General features: G+C 40.3%; 1 protein-coding gene and 1 long non-coding RNA gene across 4 annotated transcripts in view; one reads left to right on the top strand and one right to left on the bottom strand.

Annotated features, from left to right (window-relative positions):
• The window catches only part of arhgap20b (Rho GTPase activating protein 20b), a 110441-nt gene that overhangs the window by 69242 nt on the left and 13520 nt on the right, over positions 1–27679 (top strand). For all 3 annotated transcript variants that reach the window (XM_043704831.2, XM_043704834.2, XM_087991983.1), the window contains 7 exons: positions 469–546; positions 2064–2130; positions 5566–5754; positions 14788–14966; positions 17618–17779; positions 19682–19791; positions 22557–22746. In XM_043704831.2, the coding sequence (XP_043560766.2) occupies positions 469–546; positions 2064–2130; positions 5566–5754; positions 14788–14966; positions 17618–17779; positions 19682–19791; positions 22557–22746 (975 nt within the window). The remainder of the gene's footprint in view (positions 1–468; positions 547–2063; positions 2131–5565; positions 5755–14787; positions 14967–17617; positions 17780–19681; positions 19792–22556; positions 22747–27679) is intronic.
• LOC148148781 (uncharacterized) lies at positions 1110–10015 on the bottom strand. Its single transcript, XR_015758642.1, has 3 exons — positions 9939–10015; positions 2301–2353; positions 1110–1244 (listed from the first exon to the last, which is right to left on the bottom strand). It is a non-coding gene; the product is annotated as an uncharacterized LOC148148781 (long non-coding RNA).

The following is a 27679-nucleotide window of genomic DNA, read 5'->3' as shown; positions in this document are numbered from 1 at the left end:
ATCGATGAGGATGAGGTCAAGAAAATATTTTCTCCTCTTGTTGGTTCCCTCACAACCTGCTCCAGATCCAGTTGAGCAGTTATGTCCTTTCAGACCCAATCAGCTCAATCAGTAGTGCTGCTGCTAAGGCACTCTTGGTGGTGGACATTGAAATCCCCCACTTAAGGTACATTTTGTACCCATGCCCCATTTAGTGCTTGCTCCAAGCATCGTCCAACAGAGCAGTAGTGATTCATCAGCTGAGGGAGGACAGTGTATGGTAACCAGCAGGAATTTCCTTGCTGGGATAAATGGAGCTAGGTGTTTGATGACTGGTGTGGACACTGGTGTGGATGATCCAAAGGGTTTTCTTCTGTAATTTAAAGCTCTATAATTTATGACTGAATACATTATATCATTCTTGAAAAACATAAAAATTAAAATATGTTCAGATGAAACTAACGCGGGCATCTGTTTTTGATTTACTAGGCATTAACACTTATGGTGGGTAACACAGATACAGCGAGAAAGGTAATTAAAATGGCAGCTCAACAGCTCAATGCAAAAGTAAGTTGAATTGTTTTATGTTTGTACATTGCTTACGAACCATTACACATCAATTACACTTACTATGCATGAGGCGATCTCCCAAGTCCTGCTCACAGATAACTTTGAATTTGAAGTATAAATTGATGTATGGATACCAATTTGGTTTCAATATGTAATTTTAGACGGTATCCACATAACATCAGAGGCCAATTGTAAACTTGTAACTTTCAGGTGTTGGTACAGTGAGTGGCATCTTTTAGATTATTTTTGTATCTGTAACAATATGTAATATTTGGAGTGTGATATCTCACAAATTATGAACATTTATTAGATGCAAAATTGGTAAATATAAACTGACAAATTGCCAGTGACATTACCACAGTGGGTTAGAGGTTGCATTTTTCCAAGAAACGCAGTTGGGGTGATAAATGTTACAATTTTCAACAGGTGGAATAATCAACACAGTGGCTCTGAAATTTTGTCAAATTTTATTGCTTCAGATTTGCTTTTCTCTTCATGGTAGTTGTTAGTGTCTGGGTCAATATTGATTCAGAGATTTGTGAGCTTTCTGATTGGTGGTCAATTTCCATTGCGGGAGCGTGTTCCTTTAAGGCCATGGAGTCCATTCATATAAGTCAATACAGTTTGATGTCTTTCAGAGTTATTCTTGGTGATGGAACATTTTAGATTGAAATATTTCAGGCTGTAGCTTTTAACTGTGCAATGAAAATTATTATAGACGTTAGTTTGAAATATTTATGTGTGCATAGCAAACAAAATTCAGATATATTTGTCTCGTTAAGTGAATAGGTACTTAGCAAAGTATGAACTTAATTAAAAATACCTTTTATTAGCTGTTACATAATTTTCCAGAAAGCTAACTGTGTTGATGTACCCATATATCAATAAATCACAAAAAGAATCCAATTATTTAAATTATTCACTACCAAAATGCAAGAAGAAATACGGAAATGCTATTAAGTCTTAGATTGTTAATTATTTACACCACTGTAAATTCCCATTTCCAAGTAAATAATGGGAATATAATGCACTCCACCCACCTATGTGGGTGAAGAGGTCATGGCCAACATCAATCTTCTATTTTTCTCCTAAGCTGTAGCAGTAATCACCTCTATCAATCAGTATTACAAACTGGAAACCCTCTTGGGTGAACAAAGTGAATGAAAATTCCAGTGAACCTTCCCTCCTGGCTTCATTAAGTTTATAGATTACTTTGCCCTCACAGATCACCCTTCCTTCACATGGGCAGGAATTAGCAGTGCTGTAGACAACCACCCATGCATGAATGGAAATCAACTTCCATCTACCGAAAAGAAACAACTACGCTTCCCCATCCAACATCCACCTCTGTGAACCCCAATTACACACCAACAATTGATTCACTTTCCACCTCCCCCCCCCTTACAACCCTCATGACTGAACAGAAATCCTGGACTTTGAGGTATAGTTTGCCTGCTCATATTCATGTGAATTGAATCGTAACATTAATTGATTTTTATTTACAAATCAAACAGGACAGAGCTTATAATTACCAGCTTTGGGTGATTTCAGGAAAAGAGGCTACACCATACCCACTGATTGGTAAGTACTGGTTTTAATCTTGAGCTGATTCAGTGATTAGGTTTAGTATGCCTTAAAATAGGATAAGCTTCACAACTGCATAGAGGCAGAAACGTTTCTGTTGCTGGGGAACTCTATTGATAGCCTCGTTGTGGGGAAAAAACACGTGCTACAGAAATAAGCCAACTCACCAGATTCAATCCAAAGTATAGATAATGCTAGAAATTTGAATGAAAAACAGCATCTGTGGAGAGAGAAACAGAGATAGACAGACATTTGTTGTCCAATTAAAGACAAAAGATACATCAAGGAACTTTTGAGCCCAGTAGGACAGCTGACAGCAACCCCACCAGGACAGGTGAGTGCTTTTACAGGATATTGAGACCTTGAAGGCTCCCTGAAGTGGAGACGTTCATCAAGATCTTCCTTCGGTCGTGAGAAAGATGACATAGTATGATGAGGCGCTATAATGACGAGGATTGAACTCTCCAATGGTCATTTCTGGACTTCAGTGAGCAGCCTCCCCTTGCTATCAATTAACTTAACCACACATGATCCATTGCTCTTCCCCTGAGAAGCTGTGTCTAGTGTTTTACTGGGCTCTGGACACATTGGTCTCTCCGATATTGGAAAAGTTGCAGCATTGTTTCAAAATAGGCCTTGGTTTAGACTGCTAATGGCTTCATTGACTGCCTGCTTCTGTAAAATTTCTTAGCTCCCATAGCCCACTGCAGATGGGAAAGTCACCCAGAGGCAGGATAGTGTTTGTCAGCCATCTTAATGAGGTTTCTTACTAGCTTCCTGATGTCCTCAGCTCCAAACCCCTCTCCACAGAGCTGGGAAGACTTAGCCCTGTTTTTGTCTCCATTGATGCTGCCAAACTGCTGAATATTTCCTGCATTTCCTGAGTTTATTCTGGACTCAGTCATAATCTGTGTTCAGTTGGATAAATGAAGACATGGCAACAGCTGAGAAGTGGGAATTTGCCAATGTTCCCTGAGCTATAATGGAATAAATAAAACAGCAAGGGTTTCAGCTCTTGGTCACTATCAAACATCCCCAGTAGAAAGTTAGCAGATGTGACGCTGAATTTGGGGCATGATCAGGTTTACTTATGGTTCTCCTTTTATAACACCAGATAATGGGTATTTAATTGATTAGATTAAGAGACAGCAATTCATTAGCTCACAGCTGTGGATCAGATAGTAGCACACTCGCCTTTGAACTATAAAGGTTGTGAATACAAGTCTCAAGTCTTGAGCACAAAGATCAAAGGTGACTCTCCTGCATTACAGCATAGGATATGATACATGAAACCATTGCCCCATCTGCTTACTTGGGTGGTGTAAATGACCCTATAGCAGGGTCTTAGAGAGGACCAAAAGGTTTCCCCCATGCCCTGTTAATATTTATCCCTCAAAGAACATGATAAAAATATATTGTCTGCTGTTTATCATATTGCTGTATGTGGGGGGTTGCCAACCATAAACTAGCCGCTTATGGTTATACAGTCTAGCAGTGAATACACTTCAAGCAAATGATCTCATTGGCAGTAAGTATGGTTGTGAATGGTATTTTCTATTTATCAGGAAGTCTTCCTCTTTTTCTCATGCAGCTCCTATATCTTAAGGAGAGCAGGGTAAAAGATTTTAAAAATGTGAAATGGAATAAATTATCATCTTTGACAATTCTGGCATAGATCTTAACATGCTGGAAGCAATCCTATACTTAAAAATCTGTATATTCACAGTCCTGGTTCTGTCTGTTCTGCCACTCCATTTAGAATTTTACCACTTTGGATATATTCCCATTACCTGTTCCTTGTTTTTCCAAAAGCAAAGTAAAATGTCTTATAATTAATTTATGGTGAGTACTTTTGCTCAGTGAGGTGAATGGAATATATCTGAATGCTTTATATATAATGTTAGATTGAGTGCTGTGTTATATCAAATTGAAATAAGGCTCCCACTACTCTGTAATTTTCTTTGTCTGTTTTTGGATCAGCCAGGGGGGTCCTTGAGCAGGTATCTGTAAGTTCCTGAAATGAAAACTTCACCAAAAGGTAATAAATGTACAGGGGAAATAGTGGTATACCAGTGGTATACTAGTCATTCAGAGATTAGAGTGGTGCTAGAAAAGCACAGCAGGTCAGGCAGCATCCGAGGAGCAGGAAAATTGACATTTCGGACAAAAGCCCTTCATCAGGGGTAGAGGCAGGGAGCCTCCAGGGTGGAGAGATAAATGGGGCAGTGGGGCTGGGGAGAAGGTAGCAAAGAGCTACTTTCCCCCACCCTCCTCTCTGACCTATCACCTCCATCCCCACCCCCATTCACTTATTGTACTCTTTGCTACCTTCTCCCCAGCACCCCCCGCTCCCCCATTTATCTCTCCACCCTGGAGGCTTTCTGCCTTTATTCTTGATTAAGGGCTTTGGCCCGTAACGTCAATTTTCCTGCTCCTCACATGCTGCCTGACCTGCTGTGCTTTTCCAGCACCACTCTAATCTAAACTCTGGTTCCCAGCATCTGCAGTCCTCACTTTTGCCTAGTCATTCAGAGACTCAAACTAACACTCTGGGAACACAGGTTTGAGACATAACATGGCAGTTCATGGAATTTAAATTTAATTAATAAATCTGGAATTGAAAGTTGATCTTATTTACGGTGTCATGAATCAATTGTCATGAAGATCCACCTGACACATGCATGTTCTTTAAGGAATCTGCCATTCTTACCTGATCTGGCCTACATGGGACTCCAAAGCCACTGCCTAGTGGCTTACTTTTAACTGCCTTCTGAAATGGCACTAGCAAACCATTCAGTTCATGGGTAATTAGAAACAGACAGCAAATAATGGCCTTGCTAGTCACATCCCCATCTCATGAATTTTTTTTAAAATCATGACTGATACATAGAAAAAGTGACAGGCAAATTACAGACATTCAGATCCCACAAGCAACCGCAAGATAAATGATTAACTATTTGTTTAGTTTTTATTAGTTATGAGGGGAATGTTTGCTAGTATATCAGCAGAACTCCTTTGCTCTTCTTTGAATTGAGTGTTCTAATGCTGTATTAATGCCGTTTAAAAATCTGAGGCAAACAGTGCACACAATTATGTGGCTTATGAAACATAGAAATAGTTCCAGACAGTCCAGGCTGGTGTTATTTTTCCACTTCAGCCTCTTCCCTTCTTTCTCATCTAAATCTATCATTTTAACCCCTATTTCTTTCTCCCTCATATGCTTATCAAGCTTTGTCCTAAATGTATCAACACTTTTTACTTTAACCACTCCCTGTGGCAGTAAGTTCCATGTTCTCATCACTTCAGAAGTTTCTTCTCAATTCCCAGTTATATTTCCTGGTGACTATCCCTATCTTAAATTGATGGCCTAATGCCAAAATAAACTATTTACTTCTCATAGCTAAACAAAGTGTTTTCCATTTTATGTTACAGGACATGAGCAACCATTTAGTGTGATGATGAACTGCCTCAGAGACTTTACAGCTCACATGGAAAGATCTGATATTAATACCCAATCGCAGGGTAGCAACAGAGCCATCCTCTTTGAGGATCTCCCAAAAGCCAAGCAATGTCAGTTTATTCTGAAGCCAAGGCCCCAGCCAGACATCCATGTAACCAGAGGTTAGTGACGTGTAAAATAATCAAACACATTGTTGGAGGATAAAGAGGAAATTAAGTTATTGTAAAAAGTTCCAAACCAGTAAAAGATTACTTTGAACTGTTATAAGGAGGGTATTCTTCTTGCAAAATAACACATGGAATGGATGTCCAAGCAGAACAATGGACATAGAAAGCCTAAAGTCATTTAAGAAACATTTACTTCAAATACTTACTTCAATTAGTGAAGTTTATGTATGTTCTGAATGGCCTATGGTTCTTGAATCACGCATAGCAGAATAGATTTAAGAGTAGCAGTGAAAGGCCATGCTTGTACTCAGTACTAAATGTAATTATATATACAGTATGCACAACTAAGCTGTTTTGTAATATACACCCAGTGTACAGAGCTTAATGTTTTTTTAAATCTGACAGAATATTTTGTTATCAGTTTTCAACAGAAGGCAGTTACATCTTTGGCTTTCTGAGGTATTTGATGTGATTAGGTAAGGTAGAAACCAGCTGGTTAGACAGTTAAAATTGCTGAGGAGATTTAGCTGCTGATATCCTGCTGCATTCATGTTGCTTATTTTAATATCCTGAATATGTGGCAAAATATTTGCCAAAAACTGGAAGGACCTTTCTCTTTCAATATGTAGATCAAGCTCTGAACATGTTCCAAAGCCCTAATTGCAATGACCTGAACAGGCAAATCATTATGGGTTTTCCATCAGGTGGAGATAGTAAGAAGAGGAACCAAAATAAAATGAGACTTAAATAAACAATTTTCTTACCCTATTTGAACAATTGTCCTGTGAAGACCCTTACAGAAGGTTAGTTCTTTTCTGTTGTTGATATCCTCCAATTACCCAGCTCTTCCCAAATCCAAAATTATCCAAAACCTCTCTCCCCATGAGGCTTACCTAAGTGTCAGTAACTATTCTTCTGGTCCTGGTCAACTTCCACCTGAAATTATGATCCTGTATGCCAGCTGGCTTCCCACCCATTTCAATACTCTAAATGCATTCTGACTAGAGTCCTATCCAGCCTCAGCGGTACATCTCTGCTCTTGATATTCTAGCCTTCTCAAGATGAATGCTAACCCTGCATTTGCCTTCCTAACTGTCCAATGAATCTACAAGTTAACCTTAGGAGAATTCTGAACTAGGATGCTCAACTCCCTTTGTGCTTCAGATTTCCAAACCCTTTGACAATTTCGAAAATAGTCTACATTGCTATTCTTCCTTCCAAAGTGCATAACCTCACATTTTCCCACATTGTATTCCATTTGGCATTGCTTTGCTCACTCTCCTAGTCTGTTCAAGTCCTCCTGAGGGCTCCCCATCACCTTAACACTGTCCCTCCACTTTAACTTTGTGTCATCTGCAAGCTCAACAGCAATGCTCCCAGTTCCTTCATCCAGATCATTAATGTATATCATGATTAGTTTTGCTTCCAAAACTGACCCCTTTGGACTGCAACTAGTTACTGACTACCATCTTGAAAAAGACCTCTTTTATCCCTACTCACTGCCTTCTGCCAGTCAGCCAAACCTTTATCCATGCCAGTATATTTCTTCTAACACCATGGGCTTGGTTTTATTTAGGAGCCTCCTGTGTGGTACCTTGTCAAAGAACTTCTGGAAATCAAAATAGATCATGTCTACTGACTCTCCTTTGTCTAACTTGCTTGTTATCTCATCAAAGAATTCTAATAGCTTTGTCAGACATGACCTCCCCTTGATGAAGCCATGTTGACTCAGTCCTATTTTACTATACATTTCCAAGTATTCTGCAATCTCATCCTTAATAATGAACTCTAAAATCTTCACAATGACCGAGTTCAGGCAAATGCATGTATAATTTCTTATCTTCTGCCTCCCTCCCTTCTTAAACAGGTGTATTATGCTAGCCATTTTCTGGTCCCCAACACCTGACTCCAGTGATTCCTAAAAGATCACCACCAATGTCTCCACAATCTCCTCAGCTATCTCCTTCAGAACTTGAAGTGTAGTCCATCTGATGATTTATCCAGCTTCAAATCATTCAGCTTCCCCGGCACCTTCTCCTCAGTGATTCACATTACGTTCACCTTTGTCCCCTAACTCTCTTGAAGGTCTAGTATGCTATTGGTGTCTTCCACTGTGAAAACTGATGCAAAACATCTAATCAGTTAGTCTGCCATTTCTTTGTTCCTCATTTCTACTTCTCCAACCTCATTTTCCAATGATCCAATGTCCACTCTTGCCTCTCTCTTACTTTTCATATATCTTTGTAAAAGGCTCTTTTATATATTATCCTCTTTTATATTATTAGCAATCCACTTTTATATTATTAGCTAGCTTACCCTAATATTTCATCTTCTCCCCTTTATTGCTTTTTTTAGTTAACCTCTGCTGGTTTTTAAAGGCTTCCCAATTCACCATGTAGTATGTTTTTTGTTTTGCTTTTATGCTGTCCCTGAATTCTGTTGTCAGCTATGGTTGTCTCATCTTCCCCTTAGCATGTTTCTTCTTCCTTGTAATGAATTTCTGCTGTGCCTTCCGAATTACCCTGAGAAACTCTGACCATTGTTGCTCCACCATCTTCCCTGCTGAGCTCTATCCAATCAACTCTATCCAGCTCCTCCCTCATGTCTTTGTAGTTACTTTTACACAATTGTAATACAGTTGCATCTGATTCAATTTTCTCCCTCTCAAGCTGCAGGGTGAATTCTATCATATTATGGTCACAGCTCCTTCAGAGTTAGTTCACCTTAAACTCCCTAGTCAACTCTGCTTCATTATACATCACCAAAAACAAAATTGTCTGATCCCTAGTAGGGTCTATCACAAACTGCTTCAAAAAAACCCATTGCATAGACATTCCATGAGTTCCTTTTCTTGGGATCTGATACAAACCTGATTTTCGCAGTCCACCTGCATATTGAAGTCCCCCATGATTATTGCAATGGTGCCTTTCTTATGTGTTTGTTCTATCTCCTGATTTATTTTTTGTCCCACTACTTGACTACTGCTAGGATGCCTGTACAGAATCAAAAGGTGTGGTGCTGGAAAAGCACAGCAGATCAGGCAGCATCCAAGGAACAGGAGACTGGAAGTTTCGGGCATAAAACCTTCAGGGATGTGGGGGAGGGGGGATGGTGTCCAAGGGGACTGAGAGATAAATAGGAGGGGGGTGGGGTGGGGTGAAGGTAGCTTGGAAGGCGATAGGGTGACCTCTTGAACTGTCCTACCTGTCCATCTTCCTTCCCACCTATCCACTCCACCATCCACTCCGGCCTATCACCATCACCCCCCACCTTCATCTACCTATCGTCTTCCAAGCTACCTTCCTCCCAGTCCCACAACCTTCCTAATTATCTTTCAGCTCCTTCCTCCTCCACATTCCTGATGAAGGGTTTATGCCCAAAACATCGACTCTCCTGCTCATCGAATGCTACCTGACCTGTTGTGCTTTTCCAACGCCACACGTTTTGACTCTGATCTCCAGCATCTGCAGTCCTCACTTTCTCCTAGGCCTCTACAGAACTCCCATCAGAGTTTTTTCCCCTTTGCAGTTCTTCAACTCCACCCACACAGATTCTACACCTTCCAACCCTATGTTGCTTCTTGCTATCAAATTAATTTCACTTCTTGCTAACAAGGCAACGTGGGCGGCACGGTGGCACAGTGGTTAGCACTGCTGCCTCACAGCGCCAGAGACCCGGGTTCAATTCCCGCCTCAGGCGACTGACTGTGTGGAGTTTGCACGTTCTCCCCGTGTCTGCGTGGGTTTCCTCCAGGTGCTCCGGTTTCCTCCCACATCACAAAGATGTGTAGGGTCAGGTGAATTGCCACACTAAATTGCCCGTAGTGCTATGTAAGGGGTAAATGTAGGGGTATGGGTGGGTTTCGCTTCGGCGGGTCGGTGTGGACTTGTTGGGCCGAAGGGCCTGTTTCCACACTGTAATCTAATCTAAATCTAATCTAAAGGCAACCATACCCATCTGCCCATCTGTTTTATCTTTTGATTGGGCATGTATCCTTGGATATTTAGTTCCCAGACCTGATATCCTTGCAGCCTGATTCTATGATGACCACAACGTTGTGCCTACTAATTTCAACCTGCACTACAAACTGATTTACCTTGTTTTGTATACTGCGTGCATTTAAATACAATATCCTCAGATCTGCATCGACTGCCCCCATCTCATAGTTGTCCACTTACCTGCTGTGCCTGAAGTTAGATTTCTGAGCCCTTCCATACTCTCTATCCTATTACCCGGTCTGGAACTCTTAATAAACTTTCCTGAGACCTCCGTTCCTTTAAATTTTTCCATACTTCTCCATGCAACTGAAACCCCACCCACTATTTAATTTAAAGCCCTTACCCACAGCCCTAGGAATTCTGGTCCCCACAGGATTCAGGTGGAGCCTGTCCCTTCCTTCCCCCGTACTGGTACCAATGTCCCATGAATTGAAAACGTTTCTCTTACACCAATCTTTAAGTCATGTGTTTACGTCTCTAATCTTGTTGACCGTGTGCCAGTTAGATGTTGGCTCAGGTAGTAAGCCAGAGGTCATTACTGTTTTGGTTCTTTTTTTTAAATTTAGCCCCTAGTTGCTCATATTCCCTCAGCAGAACCTCTTTCCTCTTTCTAACTATGTTAGCTACCTACGTGGACCATGATGACCAGATTTTCCCTTTCCCATCCCAAGTTCCTGTGCAGTCCAGAAGAGATATCCTGAATACAGGCATCAGGCAGGCAACACAGCCTTCACGACTCTCAATCCTGGTCACAGGGAACAGTGTCTATTCCCCTGGCTATACTATCCCTGATGGAAATGTGTTGCTGGAAAAGTGCAGCAGGTCAGGCAGCATCTAGGGAACAGGAGAATCGACATTTCGGGCATTAGCCCTTCTTCAGGAATATACTTCAGGAATATACTATCCCTGATTCAACTCCATTTCTCTTTTCTTCCAATCTCCTTTGAATAGAAAAGAAAGGTGACATCTCAGATATTTTTTATAAAACCTTAAGTTATCTCAGGACTGTGACTTGACAGAAGTTCTGAAATCTACATATTAATCACTCAAAACTTGCTTCCCCATTCTAATTGATTAAAGACTGAACAGCAAGCTAGGTTAGTTCAATACTTTGCATCAATTGTATGATACCTTGATCTTTTACTATAAGTTCTGTGTCATATGATCCTACCCCACTAGCTTCCTGACGAAGGAGCAGCGCTGTAAAAACTTGTACATCCCAATAAACCTGTTGGACTATAACAAGGTCTCTCATGGCAGACTGATACAAAAAGGTGAAGTCACATTGATTCTGCCATAAGCTGGTAAGATAGATGAAGAACTACCTTATTCATAGAAGACAGATTAGTGGTGAAACAGTGTTTTTCTGACTAGAGATCTGTGGTCAGTGGTGATCTGCAGGGATCAGTGCTGGGACCCAGTGTTGTTGTTTGTAATACTTATAAATGATCTGGAGGGGAATGAAAGATTTGGGGAGCTGCAGGTAGTGAGGAGGATTGCCAAAGGATTCAGCTTTGGTTGGAGACTTGGGTGGAGAAATGTCTGATGGAGTTTAATCTGGACAAATGAGCGATGAGGTATTTTGGAACATGTAATGAAGGAGGAAAGTATACAGTAGATGACAGAACCCCGGTCATCGTACAGAGCAATCTTGGTCTCCAGATCCATTGTTCCCTGAAAGTTAAACACAAGTAGAAAAGGTGGTCAAGGAGGCAGATAGCATGTTTGTTTCCATCAGTTGAAGCATAGAGTATAAAAACTGGCAAGTCAGATTGTAGCTGTATAGAACTCTACTTAGGCCACATTTGGAATATTGTACACAGTTCTGGTTGCTACACTAGCAGGAGGACGTGGAAGCTTTGGAGAGGGTATGGAAAAGGTTTACCTGCATGTTACCTGATTTGGAGGGTATTTGCTGTGAGGAGAGATCGGACAAACTTGATTTGTTTTCACTTCAATGGCAGAGGCTGAGGGGTGAGCTGATAGAAGTTTACAAAATTACAAAAGGCATGGATAGAATGGAAATTTGGAGGCATTTTCCCAGAGCAGAAATATTAGAGAACATAGGTTTAAGGTAAAAGGGGGAAAGTTTAAAGTAGATGTGAGAGGCAAGTGTTTTACACAAAGGAATGCACTGCCAGAAGAGACATTGAAGACAGATATAGTAGCAACATTTAAGATGCACTTTGACAGATATGCGAATAGATAGGAAATAGAGGGATACAGACCATGTGCAGGAGAAAGGTTTTTAGTTTTAAAAAGTATCATATGTCAGCGCAGTCTTGGTGGGCCAAAGAGCCTGGTCCTGTGCTGTTCTGTTCGTTGTTCTTTATCACATTAAACACTTGCATAAACACAAATATAATGTTTAAAAAAGTGAGGAGTGCCAAATACAAAAAGGAAGATTAAGAATTACCAATTGAAAATTTCATTAGAGTCCTTGAGATGTTAGGCTTTAACCAGAGAATGCAATTGTCTGTTGATATCTTTTGTTATCAGCAATGGTGAAATTTATACATTCCCTAGAACAGGGATTCTTGAAGTGGGTGTCAGGGCCCCAAGTGGAGGGGATGTGAGCTCTGAGGCAATAATTGCCACTGTGGGTCTCCAGCTAAGTTATCACAGCCATGCTCATACTCTAACTGTCACAGTTCTCATCATGGAGCTGCAACAACTTTCAAATCTCAAAATAGAATCACCTTGGGAAAAAGTTTAGAAAAGTGCTGTTCTAGAGATCCCAATGAATGGATATTACTCCAATTTGCTTAATCGGTGGATATTGCTTTTCAAGAGATTGAGAGAAACAGGGAATGAGAGATCTAGCCTTCCAGTTCTGCTGTTACAAAACCATCATGCTTCTTTCTGTGTTGCCTAAGAGCTGTTGCCTGAAGTACAGTTCCTTTGTATATTCCCTTGTGTGGCTTTATTGTTTTTCTCTAGCTGGAGGATCTGCAGGTAAATTTGATCCCAATATGGGAAACCTCCAGAAAGGTATAAATCAAACAAGAGATACAGAACTGAATTACTGGTGTCAGTAGTTTTGACTACATGTTAATTTCAAGACAGACTGGATCTGGTTTCTTGATGGTTTCAAGAGCTTAGCTCTAAATGGTCAAATGATCCTACTTCAGCATTTTTCTTAAAACCATTTTACTTCATGAAAGGTCCTAGGTATTAAAATCAGATAACCAAAGCTAAAAATTGATAATCTACTTTTACCATTATCAAGCATTTTCCAGCAAAATATTGTGAAGCATTACTAATGAGCACAAACAGGATGAGCATTCCAGCAAATATAGATTTAATGAGTGATAAATTGTTTACTACTTTCAATTTCTTGTCCCAATTTAGCAAATGCCATATTCATGGAATTTTACATTGTATTCAAATGTTGGCGCTTTCACTTCGAAAAGTATTTAAGTCTACCAAAGTTTAGCAGATTTCCCATCCTTGTCCAAAGATCAGTTGTGTGCACTATAATCTGTACCTCATCTCAGTTGTATAGATCAGAGAATCAAATCTGGAACCATCTATTCTGTCAAGTCTTAGAGTAGAAGTCACAACTACACTGAAAGTCAAGTAAAACAATCACATAATTATGTAATTAAGAAGTCCTATGAGACAAGTTTGCTATTTTAATCTCAGAACAAAAACTGTAAATCGTTTCTTTCCTGTTCTTCCTGGTGAAGGGATTCTTTAACAATTGCAACACTTTCAATTAAAGTGCTCCCCTGGTGTTCTTGAGAATCCTTTGCAGCTTTCTATGATGTGGTCAAACTTCATGTCATGTCATGACATGCAAACTGTTCCTGTGTGTGGTTCCAGAGCAGCTTTTGTTGCAAACATGTTTCCCAAAATGAATCTATGGTTCTAACTGCTTCTGAAATCAGTGTTGCTGGAGAGTTTTGAATAGCAGTATGTTGTATGTGGTAAAAAGGGAATACTTTAGCTGCTGGTTGCTCAGCCTGATGCAGGAACCAGTGCTGCTTGGAGTTAATGATCACTGCAGCCATAGCATGATTTATAGTTCCCTAGCTCCTAAATTTGAGCTCAGAACAACAAATGATTTTATTGGCATTTACTGGAAAACATAATATTTAAAAATAAGAATTGATTATTATATTAGAATTATCATTCAAAATATTGAGGTTGAATCTCTGCCAGAGTTTCTCACACATTTTATGAACCTTGGTGGAATGGAATTTATGCCATTTTTCCAGTGTTGACCTGGCTTTTAAGTGGGAACATTCCTGCAGAATTAATCCCCCCAGTGTGCTCCTTTTCTTTTGTTCTCATCAAGTTCATGAATATCTGTGCTAAGAAATGGGAGCCCATTGTTTTGGGCACTTCTATAAGCACTAAGCACTCTCAGGTCCATGTTTCGATCTATTCCTGTTTCAGAACAATATACCTTATTCATTGAAATATTTCTGCACTTCCTGCACTAGCTTTCCTGATATCTCTCTAAGCCAGATTACTGTTTTACATCAATGTCTCATGTATAAATATGGCAGCCAGCAGGGACAGAACACAATAAACCCTGGACTGGTTTACTGTCAGGTCCCGAAAGTAAAAACTAAAACAAAATCAAATGCTGGAAATGAGAAACAAAAACAGACCTTGCTGGAAAAACTTAATAGGTCTGGCACCATCTTTGGAGATGGAGAGAAAGTAGAGTTAACATTTCAGATCCAGTGATCTTTCTTCTGAACTTTAGACCTGTTGAGTTCTTCTAGCAATTTCTGCTTTTGTTTCCCAAAAGTGATGGTTTGATATTTAACCCATTATACCATCTAAACCTTCTCTCACATCTTACATAATACATTTCATGAGAAGCAAATAAATGGGTCAAGGAATCAGTTACTTAGTAAAATTTGAACAATAAATAATGAGACAAAGATGAACTTGATGTAATTCTTCTTTACTCCTTCCTACTTTCTCCTGTCACATTTAACTGATCAGCATTTTAAAGCATAGTTGGACACTTGAGTCATGATAACCCCATTTTTACTTCCTTTTTTTGTTCCAGAATCAACTCCAAAACCACTTAAAAAGAAGAAGTCATTGATAGATTGGGCTCTGCGCCGAAGCTCCAGCAACCAGTCAGATAGCAGTCTTATTTTGGACTCTCCAGTCACACCAAGGAAACTTTTTGGTCTGTCCCTACCATCCATCTGTAAGAATGGTACCCTTCCTAAGCCAATTATGGTAAGAAGTACAGCTGACCATTGACCACTGACTAAGGACAATCCATTAGCTGTGAAGTGCTTTGAAATATCCTGTGGATATGAAAGGCATTACAATTTTTTTTCTTTTTTTTCCTTTTTTTTCTTTTCTGTACTTCCTTTGAATTCTTCCCTTTCTTTGTTACTGCTTGCTGCTACAGAAAAATGTTTCAGCATGTATTCAGGTTATAGCTCCAAGTTCAGGTTCTATGTTAACGGTCTGGATTTTCATGAAGTTGGGAGGGCACAGGGTGAAAATAGTAATTAGGACTTGATTCCTGACCCATTCCTGAGATTTCCAATTTTCACCAACGCGAGTTGAGGGTGTGAGGTGGTTCAGGTCATAAGACCGCACATTGTACTCCTAATCTGGCCAGCTCCATAAGGGGCATATGTATCTCCTAGTCCTCTACAACTTTCATGGGACTAAGCTAGCTTTTAAAAGACTTGTGCTTCACTGCACCTCAGAAGTGTCAATGACCATAGTCTGGGTGAGGGAAACTTTTGAAAGATACTCCATCCACTTATGTTCCACCACCCAGCCTAGTGGCCCCACACATCATCCAAGCCAAACTATGAGTCTCACCTACATCCAATTGTCCACCCATAACTATTAACCTATTCCATAGTACCACTAAACCTTGTAGTGATAAGAGTATGTAATAAAACACTTTTTAAGAAATTGTCATTAATTAATAACTTTACACTTTCTTAAAAAAGGCTACAGGCTTATAAACCTGTCAATCTTCTAGGCTTTTTAAGATATCAATAGCCAAATCTGCAAGCACTGGAAACCATTTTACATGCATTAATAAACCTTATGTAACTGATAACATTGATCAGAGTCAGACTGTCAATCAAACAGTTTTGTTTTCCTTCTGCTCAGCTGTTTTAACACTCAAAAACTCTGATCTCTTAGCCAAGAGTGCATAGTAAGGCGTGGCTGAGAGCTCAGACATCCATTAGAGAGTTGAAAAAGCTAAGCCACAGGAAAATCATCTCTTGATTGACATCTCTGATTCCCTATTCTGTGCTGTCAGAGTCATAGAGACGTACAGCATGGAAACAGACCTTTGGTCCAACTCATCCATGCTGACCAGATATTCCAACCTAATCTAGTCCCACTTGCCAGTACCCGGCCCATATCCATCCAAACCCTTCCTATTCATATACTCATCTGGATGCCTTTTAAATGTTGCAATTATACTAGCCTCCACCACTTCCTCTGGCAGCTCATTCCACACACGCACCATGCTTTATGTGAAAATGTTGCCCCTTAGGTCCCTTTTATATCTTTGCCCCCTCACCCTATAACTATAGCCTCTAGTTCTGGACTCCTCCACCCCAGGGAAAAGACCTTGTCTATTTATCCTATCCATTGTGCAGTGTTTATTTGCATAAGATAAAGTACTTCCAAATGCTCACGGTTTCAACTATTAACACTTTAGAAAACTGGATGATGGACATTCTTATTGACTCACTGTGAATTTTTTTAAGAAAGACAAAATTTAGGAATGATTTAGGATGATTTCTTAAAGCTCTTTTATAAAAAATATATCCGATAATTATTATAGACATCATTTATGCCATAGCAAGGCCTGGAGAGTAGAAAGGGCCATGAAGTTTAGAAGGGAGCGTAGGAGTATAAAGAGCAGTAGGAGGAAAGTAGAGAGACATGCAGTGGTATGGATATGGCATGGTGAGTGTGTGGGATATGAGGGGTGAGGACAAGCTGGCTTTGCTGATTTTATTGTCACTGCGACAAAGTCCCACAACCACAAAGTAGGCCTTTTAAACAGCCTGCCTCTACTCCCTGCCACCAGTGTAGTCACCTACAAACTGACTGGCTGGCCACTGCAGCTCATACCCATACCCCTTCACAGTGACGATTATGTCTGTAGACCCATGTTTCCCTGAGACAATGGATACGGAGTCAGGATTTTCCTAACTCCCACTATCTGCCTCAAGGATGAAAACCCAGCCAAATACACTAGTCAAGATCAAACTATTGCCTGATAGTAGTTTAATTGGTTTAGTTTACAATTCAGGTTAAAGGTTGTATTAAACTTAGTCTCTTCATGAAGTTTAGAGATAGGTGTGCCTCTTTGCTTATGGTAGAAATTAGGCTTAGAATTCATAGAATCCCGACAGTGTGGAAACAGGCCCTTTAGCCCAGCAAGGCCACACTAACCTTCTAAAAGGTATCCCACCGAGATCCATTCCCCATTACTCTACCCTGCCTCATGCAGTTAACCTACACCATCCCTGAACACTATGGGCAATTTAACATGGCCTAACCTGCACATCTTTGGATTGTGGGAGAAAATCAGAGCACCCGGAGGAAACCCATGCAGACACAGAAAGAATGTGCAAACTCCACACAGACAGTCGCACAAGTTTGGATTCAAACTCAGGTCACTGGCGCTGTGAGGCTGCAGTGCCAACCACTGAGCCACCTTGCTGCACAATTAAGGTCAATCCTTACACTTTCAAAGTTTTACACACATACAAAACAAATTTCTGGAAAAAAAATTGTTAATTTACATCTTCGCTAGCTGTGAAAGAAACACTACTTCAAATATGAAGCAAATTTCTGATGATGTCTTCCATGAACTTGATGCTATTTCTCTACAGGATATGCTTGTCCTATTATATCATGAAGGGCCCTCCACCAAAGGAATTTTTAGGCGCTCAGCTAATGCCAAGATTTGCAAGGAACTCAAGGAGAAATTAAATTCTGGAAATGAGGTGCAAATGGACAAAGAATCTGTCTTTGTGGCAGCTGCTGTCATCACGGTATGAGTTTATGTAATATCTCTGTTCAGTTGTTAGGTTAGATCTTACACATGTCACTATTGATTATAACAGAGAAAGGCACAAGGAATGAATGGATCAGACTGAATATGATAGAATGTTGCCAACTGCGGTGTCATCATTCCATAGATATAAAACTTACAATTTGTATTTCCAATCTGGAGCCTTACCCTTTAATATCCAATTTCAAAGGATTTTCTTTCCTTTGAAACTAGATTGCTAAAATTATGCCAATTTTTTTCAAGTATTCAACTATTTTGTCACAGTAGCTCTTAAAGCAAATATCTAGATGGTGTATAGGGGATTTCCACGAACACTAATTTCTATGGTTATGATTTTTGTCATGCTTTTCTGTCTACATTTCCCATTGAAATTTACTGTCAGCAGTTAAATGTAGTTGTATGCGCTCTCCACTAGGTGCCTCTAAGGTGTGAGCTCACTCTCAGCGTCATTAACATCCCTTAAACAAAATAAATCTGATATGTGTCAAGTAACAGTACGTAAATTTACTTGCTGGAATTATTGTATCTAACATGACTCCCTTGCATATTAAATCTCAAATTTTCCAGGAACCAGTCCAAAAATATAAATTTCACTGTAATCAGTGTCTGTCTTACAAATTTATTTTCAAAGACTGTAACCTCCTCTTCTGTTGCCAGACCTTGCCACAGAGACTTCTTGCAAACAAGTAGCCTTTGACTCACTGACAGCAGAATCATAGGGGAATGAGGCTTGCCTAGATGCAGAGTGTGTTGTTATCTCAGAAAATGCATCAAGTATTTTGCATACAGCAAAATCCTATAGGCAACAATGAGAGATTAATGAGATAGCCGTTTCACTTGGTGCACTATATGACTCAGTTATTTATATTCATGTAATATGTTTAATCAATAGCCACTATGAACAATTATCATAAATAGCAGCACACTCCTGTTTTCCTTGTGGTAACCAAAACTAATAGTGAGTCAGTAATAAATGATAAATCTTAATGATTCTTCTTAGGGACATCAATCTATTTTTATTACCATCAGTTACAAAGTATATAAAAAGGGAGAATTAAAAACAGACTTTTAAAAATGTATGAGTAAATTTCATGAGATCTTACCCAGTGCAAGGCTTTCGAAGTATCACCAGTGAAACCTCAGAATATCTACTCCAAAAACAAGACCCAAGAAGAACTTATGTACAGAACAGCTTCGATTATCCAAACATCAATTATCCGATGATCTGATATGTGTCAAGTAACAGTATGTAAATTTACTTGCTGGAATTATTGTATCTAACATGACTCCCTTGCATACTAAATCAAGATCTCAAGGTCCCATAAAAACACTATCCATTATTCAAACAATCCGTTATCCGAACAAAATACCCCCCGCCTGTCTCGTTCAGATAATCGAGGTTGTTCTGTAATGGGATACATATAAAGGTAACGAATTACAGCAGTGCTTCCCAAATTTTTTCCCACTGTGACCCCATTCAAGGCTTGAAAAAAGTGATAACTCTTCAGTGAGAGTTATTGGGGTTCGCTGACATGGGGAGGGAAGGAAACTGTTAAAGTGGGACAACAATTGTTACGACTCAGTTAAAGCCCTGTGGCGGCTATTGCTGGCTCAGAACTTAGAACCCCAAAATTTCAGCATATGGCCTCACGTGGGTGCCAATCCCCACATTGGGAAGCTGTGAATTGCAGAGAGGTTCTTGGCTGCTTGTAATGGGAATCATCTAGTGTACCAATCTGGATTTTTTTCATTTAATTGTTCATTTAATTCTTTTTTTGATAATATTTACATCACCATTTCAGAGTTACTGGAATAAAACATTAATTCATAAGTGTGGCTAAACTAAAAAGAAGTCAATTACAATGTGACTATTCTTGTGTAGGACTTTCTACGTAACATTCCTGGCAGTGTTCTGTCATCTGAACTGTACGAGAAATGGATGCAAGGAATAGAAAATGAGAATGAAGAGGAAAAAATACAGTCCTTGAAGAAGTGAGCGAAACATTTCTTGACAATTTAATAAGTATATAAGTGTTTTATCTATTTCTTTGTTTGTGCTGAGCTATTTTGAGCTAGAATAACTGAGCTCAGGAAGAATATCACATAGGAATCGTAATTGGCCTCAGGATTATTGGATTAGGAAGAGAAAGTGATCTAAGATTCCTGCTACTGACTAGCACGTAGAATAATTGAAACATAGTAAACAGGAGCAGTGGTAGACCATTCGGCCCTTTGAACATGCTTCGCCATTCATTATGAGCATGACTGATCATCCAACTCAATTGCCTGTTCCCGCATTGCTATCGTATCCCTTGATCCCTTCAGCCCTAAGTGCTCTATCAAACACCTTCTTGAATTCATACAATGTTTTGGCCCCTTGACTTCTTTCCATAGTAATAAATTCACAGGCTCACCACTCTCTGGATGAAGAAATTTCTCCTCCTCTCAGTCCTAAATGGTCTACCTCATATCCTTAGACTGCGACCCTGAGTTCTGGATTGCCCCATTATCAGGACCATCCTTCTTGCATCTACCCTGGGCTAGTCCTGTTGCAATTTTATAGGTCTCTGTGAGATTCCCCCTCAGTCTTCTGAACTCCAGTGAATATAATCCTAACCAATTCAAACTCTCTTTATATGTCAATCAGAATGTTGGAGACCAAAACTACGTACAACATTCCATGTGTGATCTCAGCAAGGCTCTGTATAATTATAGCAAGACATCCCTGTTCTTGTGCTCAAATCATCTCACATACCATTTGCTTTCCTGACTGCCTGATGCATCTCCATTCTTGTCTTCAGTGACTGGTGTACAAGGACACCCAGATCTTATTGGTGGTATGGTGGCTCAGTGGTTAGCACTGCTGCCTCACAGCACCAGGGTCCCAGGTTTGATTCCAGCCTCAGGTAACTGTCTGTGTGGAGTTTGCATGTCTCCCTGTGTCTGCGTGGGTTTCCTCCCACAGTCCTAAGATGTGCAAGTCAGGTGAATTGGCCATGTTAAGTCGCCCATAGTGTTAGGTGCATTAGTCAGAGGGAAATGGGTCTGGGTGGGTTACTCTTCGGAGGGTTGGTGTGGACTGGTTGGATTGAAGGGCCTGTTTCCACACTGTAAGTAATCTAATCTAATCTTATTGCAATTCCACTTTCTCAATGAATAGCAATTCAGATAATGCATTTTCTTGTTTTTGTTCCCAGAGTGGATAATATCACATTTATAAACATTATATTGTATGTGCCATGCAATGGCCTGTTCACCCAGCTTATCCAAATCATGGAAACCGCTCTACATCCTCCTCAAAGCTCACCCTCCCACCCAGCTTTGCATCATTTGCAAATTTGGAAATATTGTATTTAGTTCCCTCATCTAAATCTTTAGTACATATAATAAACAGCTGGAGATCCAGCATGATCCCTGCAATAGTCGTTGCCTGCCATTCTTAAAAAGGCCTGTTTATTTATACTCTTTGTCTGAAAACCAATTTTCTATCTATTTCAATGCCCCACTCCCATGTGGTTTAATTTTACATGTTAATTTCTTATTAGGGACTTCATCAAAAGCATTTTGCAATTCCAAATAAACTATGTCACGGGTTTTATGTCAACTCTGAGTTAGACCTTCAAATAATTTCAGTAGTTTTGACAAGTGTGATTTGTGTTTCATAAACCCATGCTGGCTCTGTCTGATCCTGTCACTGCTTTCAAGGTGCTCTATTACTAAATCTTTTACAATGAACTCGAGCACTTTCCCCACTGCTAACGTCAGGCTGACCTGTCTTTAATTCCTGATTATCTCTTTGCCTCCCTTTATAAATACAAGGTTACATCAGCTATCCTCCAGTCTGTAAGAACTGTGCAAGAGTCTATAGAATCTTGGAAGATGACCACCAATGCAACCAATATTTCTTGGGCCACTTCCTTAACTGCTCTGGGATATAAAGGCTCTGGGGATTTACCTGCCTTCAATCTCATCAATTTCCCTGACACCATTCCTGTACTAATACTGATTTTCTTCAGTTCCTCACTCACACTAAACCCTGTGTTCCCCAATATTTCTGATATTTTATTTGTGTCCTCCTTTTTGAACACGAAAGTATCTACTTAGTTGGTCAGCCATTTTATTTTCCCCATTATAACTTCAAGTGTTTCTGACTGTAAGGGACCTACATTTGTCTTCACTAATATTTTTCCCTTTAAATATCTGTCGAACTGTATCTCAGAACAGTGATTGAATACCTCCTTTCTACAACTTCCCTGTATTCATTGTTTAGAATGATGAATGGCCCTTTGGGTGATCTGCTAGAAGTCTGTCAATAAGATACTCTTGCAGAAGCCAATGTTTTCAAAAAAGAAGGGAGAAAATTCCTACCTTGCTCAAATATTCATGCACATTTATTTAACAGCAGCAGTGATATGACAGCAGCTGGAACTAGATTCTTGATTGAATATCTGTTTCCTAGCCAAATAACATTGAAGCCAACTTCAAATCAACAACTATTACTCTGCCTGAAATCACCAGCACAAAGTTGGATTTAAACCAGGAGTTCTCTAGTCTGTATAACTCAATAGATTTGTCAATTTAACCATGCAAAGACAGTTTTTTTAATTAAGTGTTACTTGAAACATTTGTCATTGGATTAGAAAATCTATATCATCTTTGGTCCATGATGATTTTTAGTTAATTGTCATTATTGTGCCAGGATTCTGGGTTTTAAGGCAAAATGTCAAAATAACAGATATGTTTCTAATATATTGCAGTCTGGTAGAGGAGCTTCCTGAAGCAAATGTCCTTCTTCTCCGTCATTTGTTCGCTGTACTGCATCACATTGAGAAAAATTCTGAAGAAAACCAGATGACTGCATTCAACTTGGCTCTTTGTATAGCTCCAAATATGCTGTGGCTTCCTAGTCCTCTGGGCCCGGAGGAAGAGAGCAAGTGCACAAGAAAGGTAACCTATTGATTTTGGCCAATTTCTCTGGAAAATGTAACTTTAATTGTTATTGGTGCTTGAAAAGTTTTATGTTTTTGTTCTTCATCCTGAATTAGAATCAGCCAAAATTGACCTGCTAGATGAATGCCACATGCTTAACACTCATCTTATGCTGTAATGGTGTTGTGGAAAGGCACTGTCCATTATCTCCACCCTCTATTAAAACTTGTTTTCATCCTCTCAGTTCTTTAACTGTCACAGTTATGTAACAATGTCTATGGCTTCTTTAGAGGAATGTTAGATTAAACCATTGTATGTTTCTATCACCTCATAATGTCCCCTAAATAAAGTACAGTGCATACCATCATGAATTGCTTCAAAATGCAATGACTCACATTATTTAGCCAATAGCAATTATCATTTTACACATTGCAGTATAGTGGCTATGTTATTGGAATAATTATCCAGATGCTGGGTATTCTGAAATGATTGACATACCTCCTGACTTCACAATGTCTTTTTATCTCATACAAAGCATAATCAGGAATGTGTTGGAATACTCCCCAATTCATTGAAAGACAGCAGCTGGAAATGTCAAGGGGTGATAATTATATTATCTCTTGATGGAGATGGTCACTGCCTGGCACTTGTATGATGTGAATGTTATAGTTACATGTTCAACCATTGCCTGTAGTGTGCATCCTCTACAAGATACGCTGCAGCAGAGCATCAAAAGTTAGAGAGTCATACCACAGAAACAGACCCTTCAGTCTAATGTGTTCGCGCTGACTAGACATTCCAATCTGACCTAGTCCCATTTGCCAGCATTTGGCCCACATCTTTCTAAGCTCTTTCTACTCATACATCCATCCAGCTGGTTTTTAAATGTTGTAATTGTACTTGCCTCCACCACATCCTCTGGTAGTTCACTCCTTACATGCATCACCTTCTGCGTGAAAAAGTTAGCTGTCAGGAGCTTTTTAAATCTTTCCCCTGTCACCTTAAACTAATGCCCTCTAGTTTTGGACTCCCCCATCCGAGGAAAAAGACCATTCACTATATCTAAGACCATCATGATTTTATAAACCTCCATATTGTCACCACTCAACCTCCAATGCACCAGGGAAAAAAGCCCCAGCCTATTAAGCCTCCCGCTCTATCTTATTCCCTTCAGCCCCAGGAACATCCTTGCAAATCTTTTCTGCACTCTCTCAAGTTTAGCAACAACCTTTCTATAGAAAGGCGACTAAAATTGTATCAGCATTCTAAAAGTAGCCTCACCAATGTCCTGTACAGCTGCAATATGACACCCCAACTCCTATTGTCAATGTTATGACCAATGAAGGCAAGCATGCCAAATGCCTTCTTCAGCATCCTGTCTGCCTAAGACTTTCAAGGAATTTTGAACCTGCACCTTTTTGTCTCTTTGTTTGGAAACACTCCCGAGGCCCTACCATTAACAGTCTAAGTCTTGCCCTGGTTTGCCTTCCCAAAATGTTTAAGGTGAGAAGGGAAAGACTTAAAAAGAACTTGATGACTAACTTTTCATGCATAGAGTGGTGTGTGAATGGAATGAGCTGCTAGAGGATGTGGTAGAGGCGGGTACAATTACAATATCTAAAAACTATCTGGATGGGTATATGAGTAGAAAGGGTTGAGGAATATGGGCCAAATGCTGGCAAATGGGACCACGTCAGAGTGGGATGTCTGACTGGTGTGGAAGAATTGAGCCAAAGAGTTTGTTTCCATGTTGTATAACTCTATTCTGATATTATTCAATGAGTTAGATTCTTTATTTTTCTCTTTCTATGCACAATATTCAATGTAATCTGTAAAATGTTTGATTTGTTGTTCTTCCCATTTGAGGAAAGTGCAATGATCATAGCATGGTTACCTTTGTAAGATGTTCACCAGAATGCCCATTTGGCTAGAGAGCTCCAGGCCTTTTGTAAATATTTCCTATTGATAACAACACATCTCAAAGACCTGTTCCCTTGTCACTACTATTTTCAGGTTCCTTTGGTCGCTGTACTTGCAAATCTTTCCAGTAAACCGTAAGAACATAAGATATTGGGGTAGGTGTAGGCCTTTCACTTTTTTTTGCCTATTTTTCAGGAAAGTCGATATCTTTGAAGATTGAATTCCCAGTCTTGGTCAACTTGCAAACATGTCTCTGTAATAGCTATCATTCATTTATTTCTATTTGTGCCATCAACTTATCTATCTTGTTACAAATGCTAAATACATTCAGATAAAGCACCTTATGCTTTGACTTTTTCCATACTTACTTACTCTGGTTCTAATTTCATGTGCACTCTTCAGATTATATTTATTGCCTCCCTCTTTGATTATCATTTGCCTCTTCACTACTCTGGACAACTGTTCTCTCATTTCTTTTTTAAACTTCTCTTCAATGGAAACTCGCACCTCCCCACTAACTTATAGTCCTATCTAAAACCCCAGTTATATGATTACCGGGGCAACTTGGCCCAGCATGGTTCATATGTAGTCCATCGAAACAGAACAGTTCCCTCCTTCACTAGCACTGGTGTCAATGCCCCAGGAATCAAAACCCATTTCTCCTACACTAGACTTTGAGCTACACATTTACCTCTTCGACCTTATTCATTCCATTTCAATTTGCATGTGGCTCAGATAGTAATTCAGAGTTTATTTATTTTGTGGTTCTGTTTTTTAGTTTAGCATCAAGCTTCTCCCAGTCACTCTGTTGAAACTTTTTTCTAGTCCTACATTTGTCATTGGTTCTTATGTGGACCAAGACAGCTGGATCCTCCTCTTGCCATTCTAAGTTCCTCTGTGGTTTCCCTCTGTTGCACTGGTGTCGAATGCGTGGTGCCAGAAAAGCACAGCAGGTCAGGCAGCATCTGAGGCAGCAGGAGAGTCGGCGTTTCAAGCAAAAGCCTTTCATCAGAAGTGAGACTGTGAGCCAAGGGGGTGGCGAGATAAATGGGAGGGGTGTGGGGTTGGAAGCAAGGTAGCTGAGAGTGTGATAGGTTGATGGGGGTGTGGGTAAAGGTAATAGGTTGGGGGCAGGGTGCAGCGGATCATCCAATGTCCCAAAGAAGTCTTCCACATTGATCAAAGTTTCACCTGCACTTCCACACATGTCACTTACTGTATCTGTTGCTCCCGATACAGTCTCCTCTACATTGGGAAGACAGGACGCATACTCATAGAGCACTTCAGAGAACATCTCCAGGGCACCCACACCAATCAACCCACCTGCCCCGTGCCCGAACACTTCAATTCCACCTCCCACTCCGCCAAGGACATGCAAGTCCTGGGCCTCCTCCATCGCCATTCCATAACCATCGATGCCTATAGGTAGAACACCTCATCTTCCACCTCAGGACCTTCCAAACCCATGGCATGAATGTGGATTTCACTAGTTTCCTCATTTCCCATCCCCCCATCTTATCCCAGATCAAACCTTCCAACTTGTCACCACCCTCATGACCTGTCCTAACTGTCCATCTCCCTTCCCACCTCTCCGTTGCACCTGGTGTGGTCTCCTCTACATTGGGGAGACAGGATGCCTTCTTGCAGATCATTTCAGAAAACATCTCTGGGACACCTACACCCACCAACCCCACCGCCCCGTGGCAAAACACTTCAACTCGCCCTCGCACTCCGTCAAGGTCATGCTTGTCCTGGGCCTCCTCCACCACCAAACTGTTACCACCCAAAGCCTGGAGGACGAATGCCTCATCTTCCGCTTTGGGACCCTGCAACCACATGGGAAAAATGTGAATTTCAACACCCTCCTCATTTCTCCTCCCCCTCAGATTATCCCAGTCCCGAGCCTCCAACTCTGCACCATCTCAGGACCTGTCCATTACTCCCCCCTCTGACCTATCACCTTCTCCCTCACCTTCATCCACCTATTGCTTTCTCAGCTACCTCCCACCGAATCCTGTCCCCTCCCATTTATCTCTCAGCCCCAGCCCACAAGTCTCATTCTTGATGAAGGGCTTATGCCCAAAACGTTGATTCCCCTGCTTCTCGGATGCTGCCTGACCTTCTGTGCTTTTCCAGCACCACACTCTCAACTCTGACCTCCAGTATCTGCAGTCCTCACTTTCGCCTTCTATTGCACTGGTGTCTACCAGCTTCCATATACTGTACCTGCAACACATCACCTGCTCGGCCATTTCTATTCGATTTATTTGGTTGTTAAATATATTTAAAGTCAATTTCTTCACCATATTCTTCAGCTGTAGTAATGTGTCAAGTTTTTAATTGATTGACTAATCAGAAGAGAACATTGTTAAGAACATATCTTTACTTTTCTGCTATTTTGATTGCGGATTGAATTGGGGAAATGACTGTTTTAAAAACCGAGGATTGTGGAATTGCTGTTCTATTTAAAAGCAAGTTACTGAAACTCATTGTAAGTTGTGGTACACTGCTGCTTTGTTATAGCACTTGGGTACAATGCTTGTAGATGGGCTGGCACCAGGGGTGTGAACAAAGTGACGGTCAGCTGGCAATAAGTGGCAAATTAATTTGTGGAGATGTGACCAGCTATGGATGGCAACAAATATCTAATTGTCTGCTGGGTTACTGAACAGCCTGTGGGTGTGAATGATAGAGGTCTTCAAATATCCAGGCTGAGAAGTGGTGTCCCCTTCTTTCTTACAAAACACCTAAAGCATGAAGAAAACCATTTTATTTTCCCGCACCGATTGTCAACTGTTTATTTTACCTCGTGACTAAGGGATCTTGTAGTTAATGTGCCAGCTGCGTGTGCCTTCTGTGAAGAAATGAAAAGAATCTGAACAACAAGAAGTCTTGCCAAGCAAAAGGATCATCTCAGCGAATCCTGCAGCCTGAGCCCCAAACAATACTTTACCAATTTTCTTACCCTCTTCGACCATAACACCAATGCTTTTCTTGTCCGTTTGTGTCAGTCTGTATGAGCATTGCTCTT

The sequence above is a fragment of the Chiloscyllium plagiosum genome, unplaced genomic scaffold, assembly GCF_037043375.1.
Source record: "Chiloscyllium plagiosum isolate Xiang-an unplaced genomic scaffold, Cpla_swu_hap1 HiC_scaffold_11, whole genome shotgun sequence".
NCBI lineage: Eukaryota > Metazoa > Chordata > Chondrichthyes > Orectolobiformes > Hemiscylliidae > Chiloscyllium > Chiloscyllium plagiosum.
The sequence above is the reverse complement of the archived record's forward strand: the minus strand, read 5'-3'. Positions and strand labels throughout refer to the sequence as shown.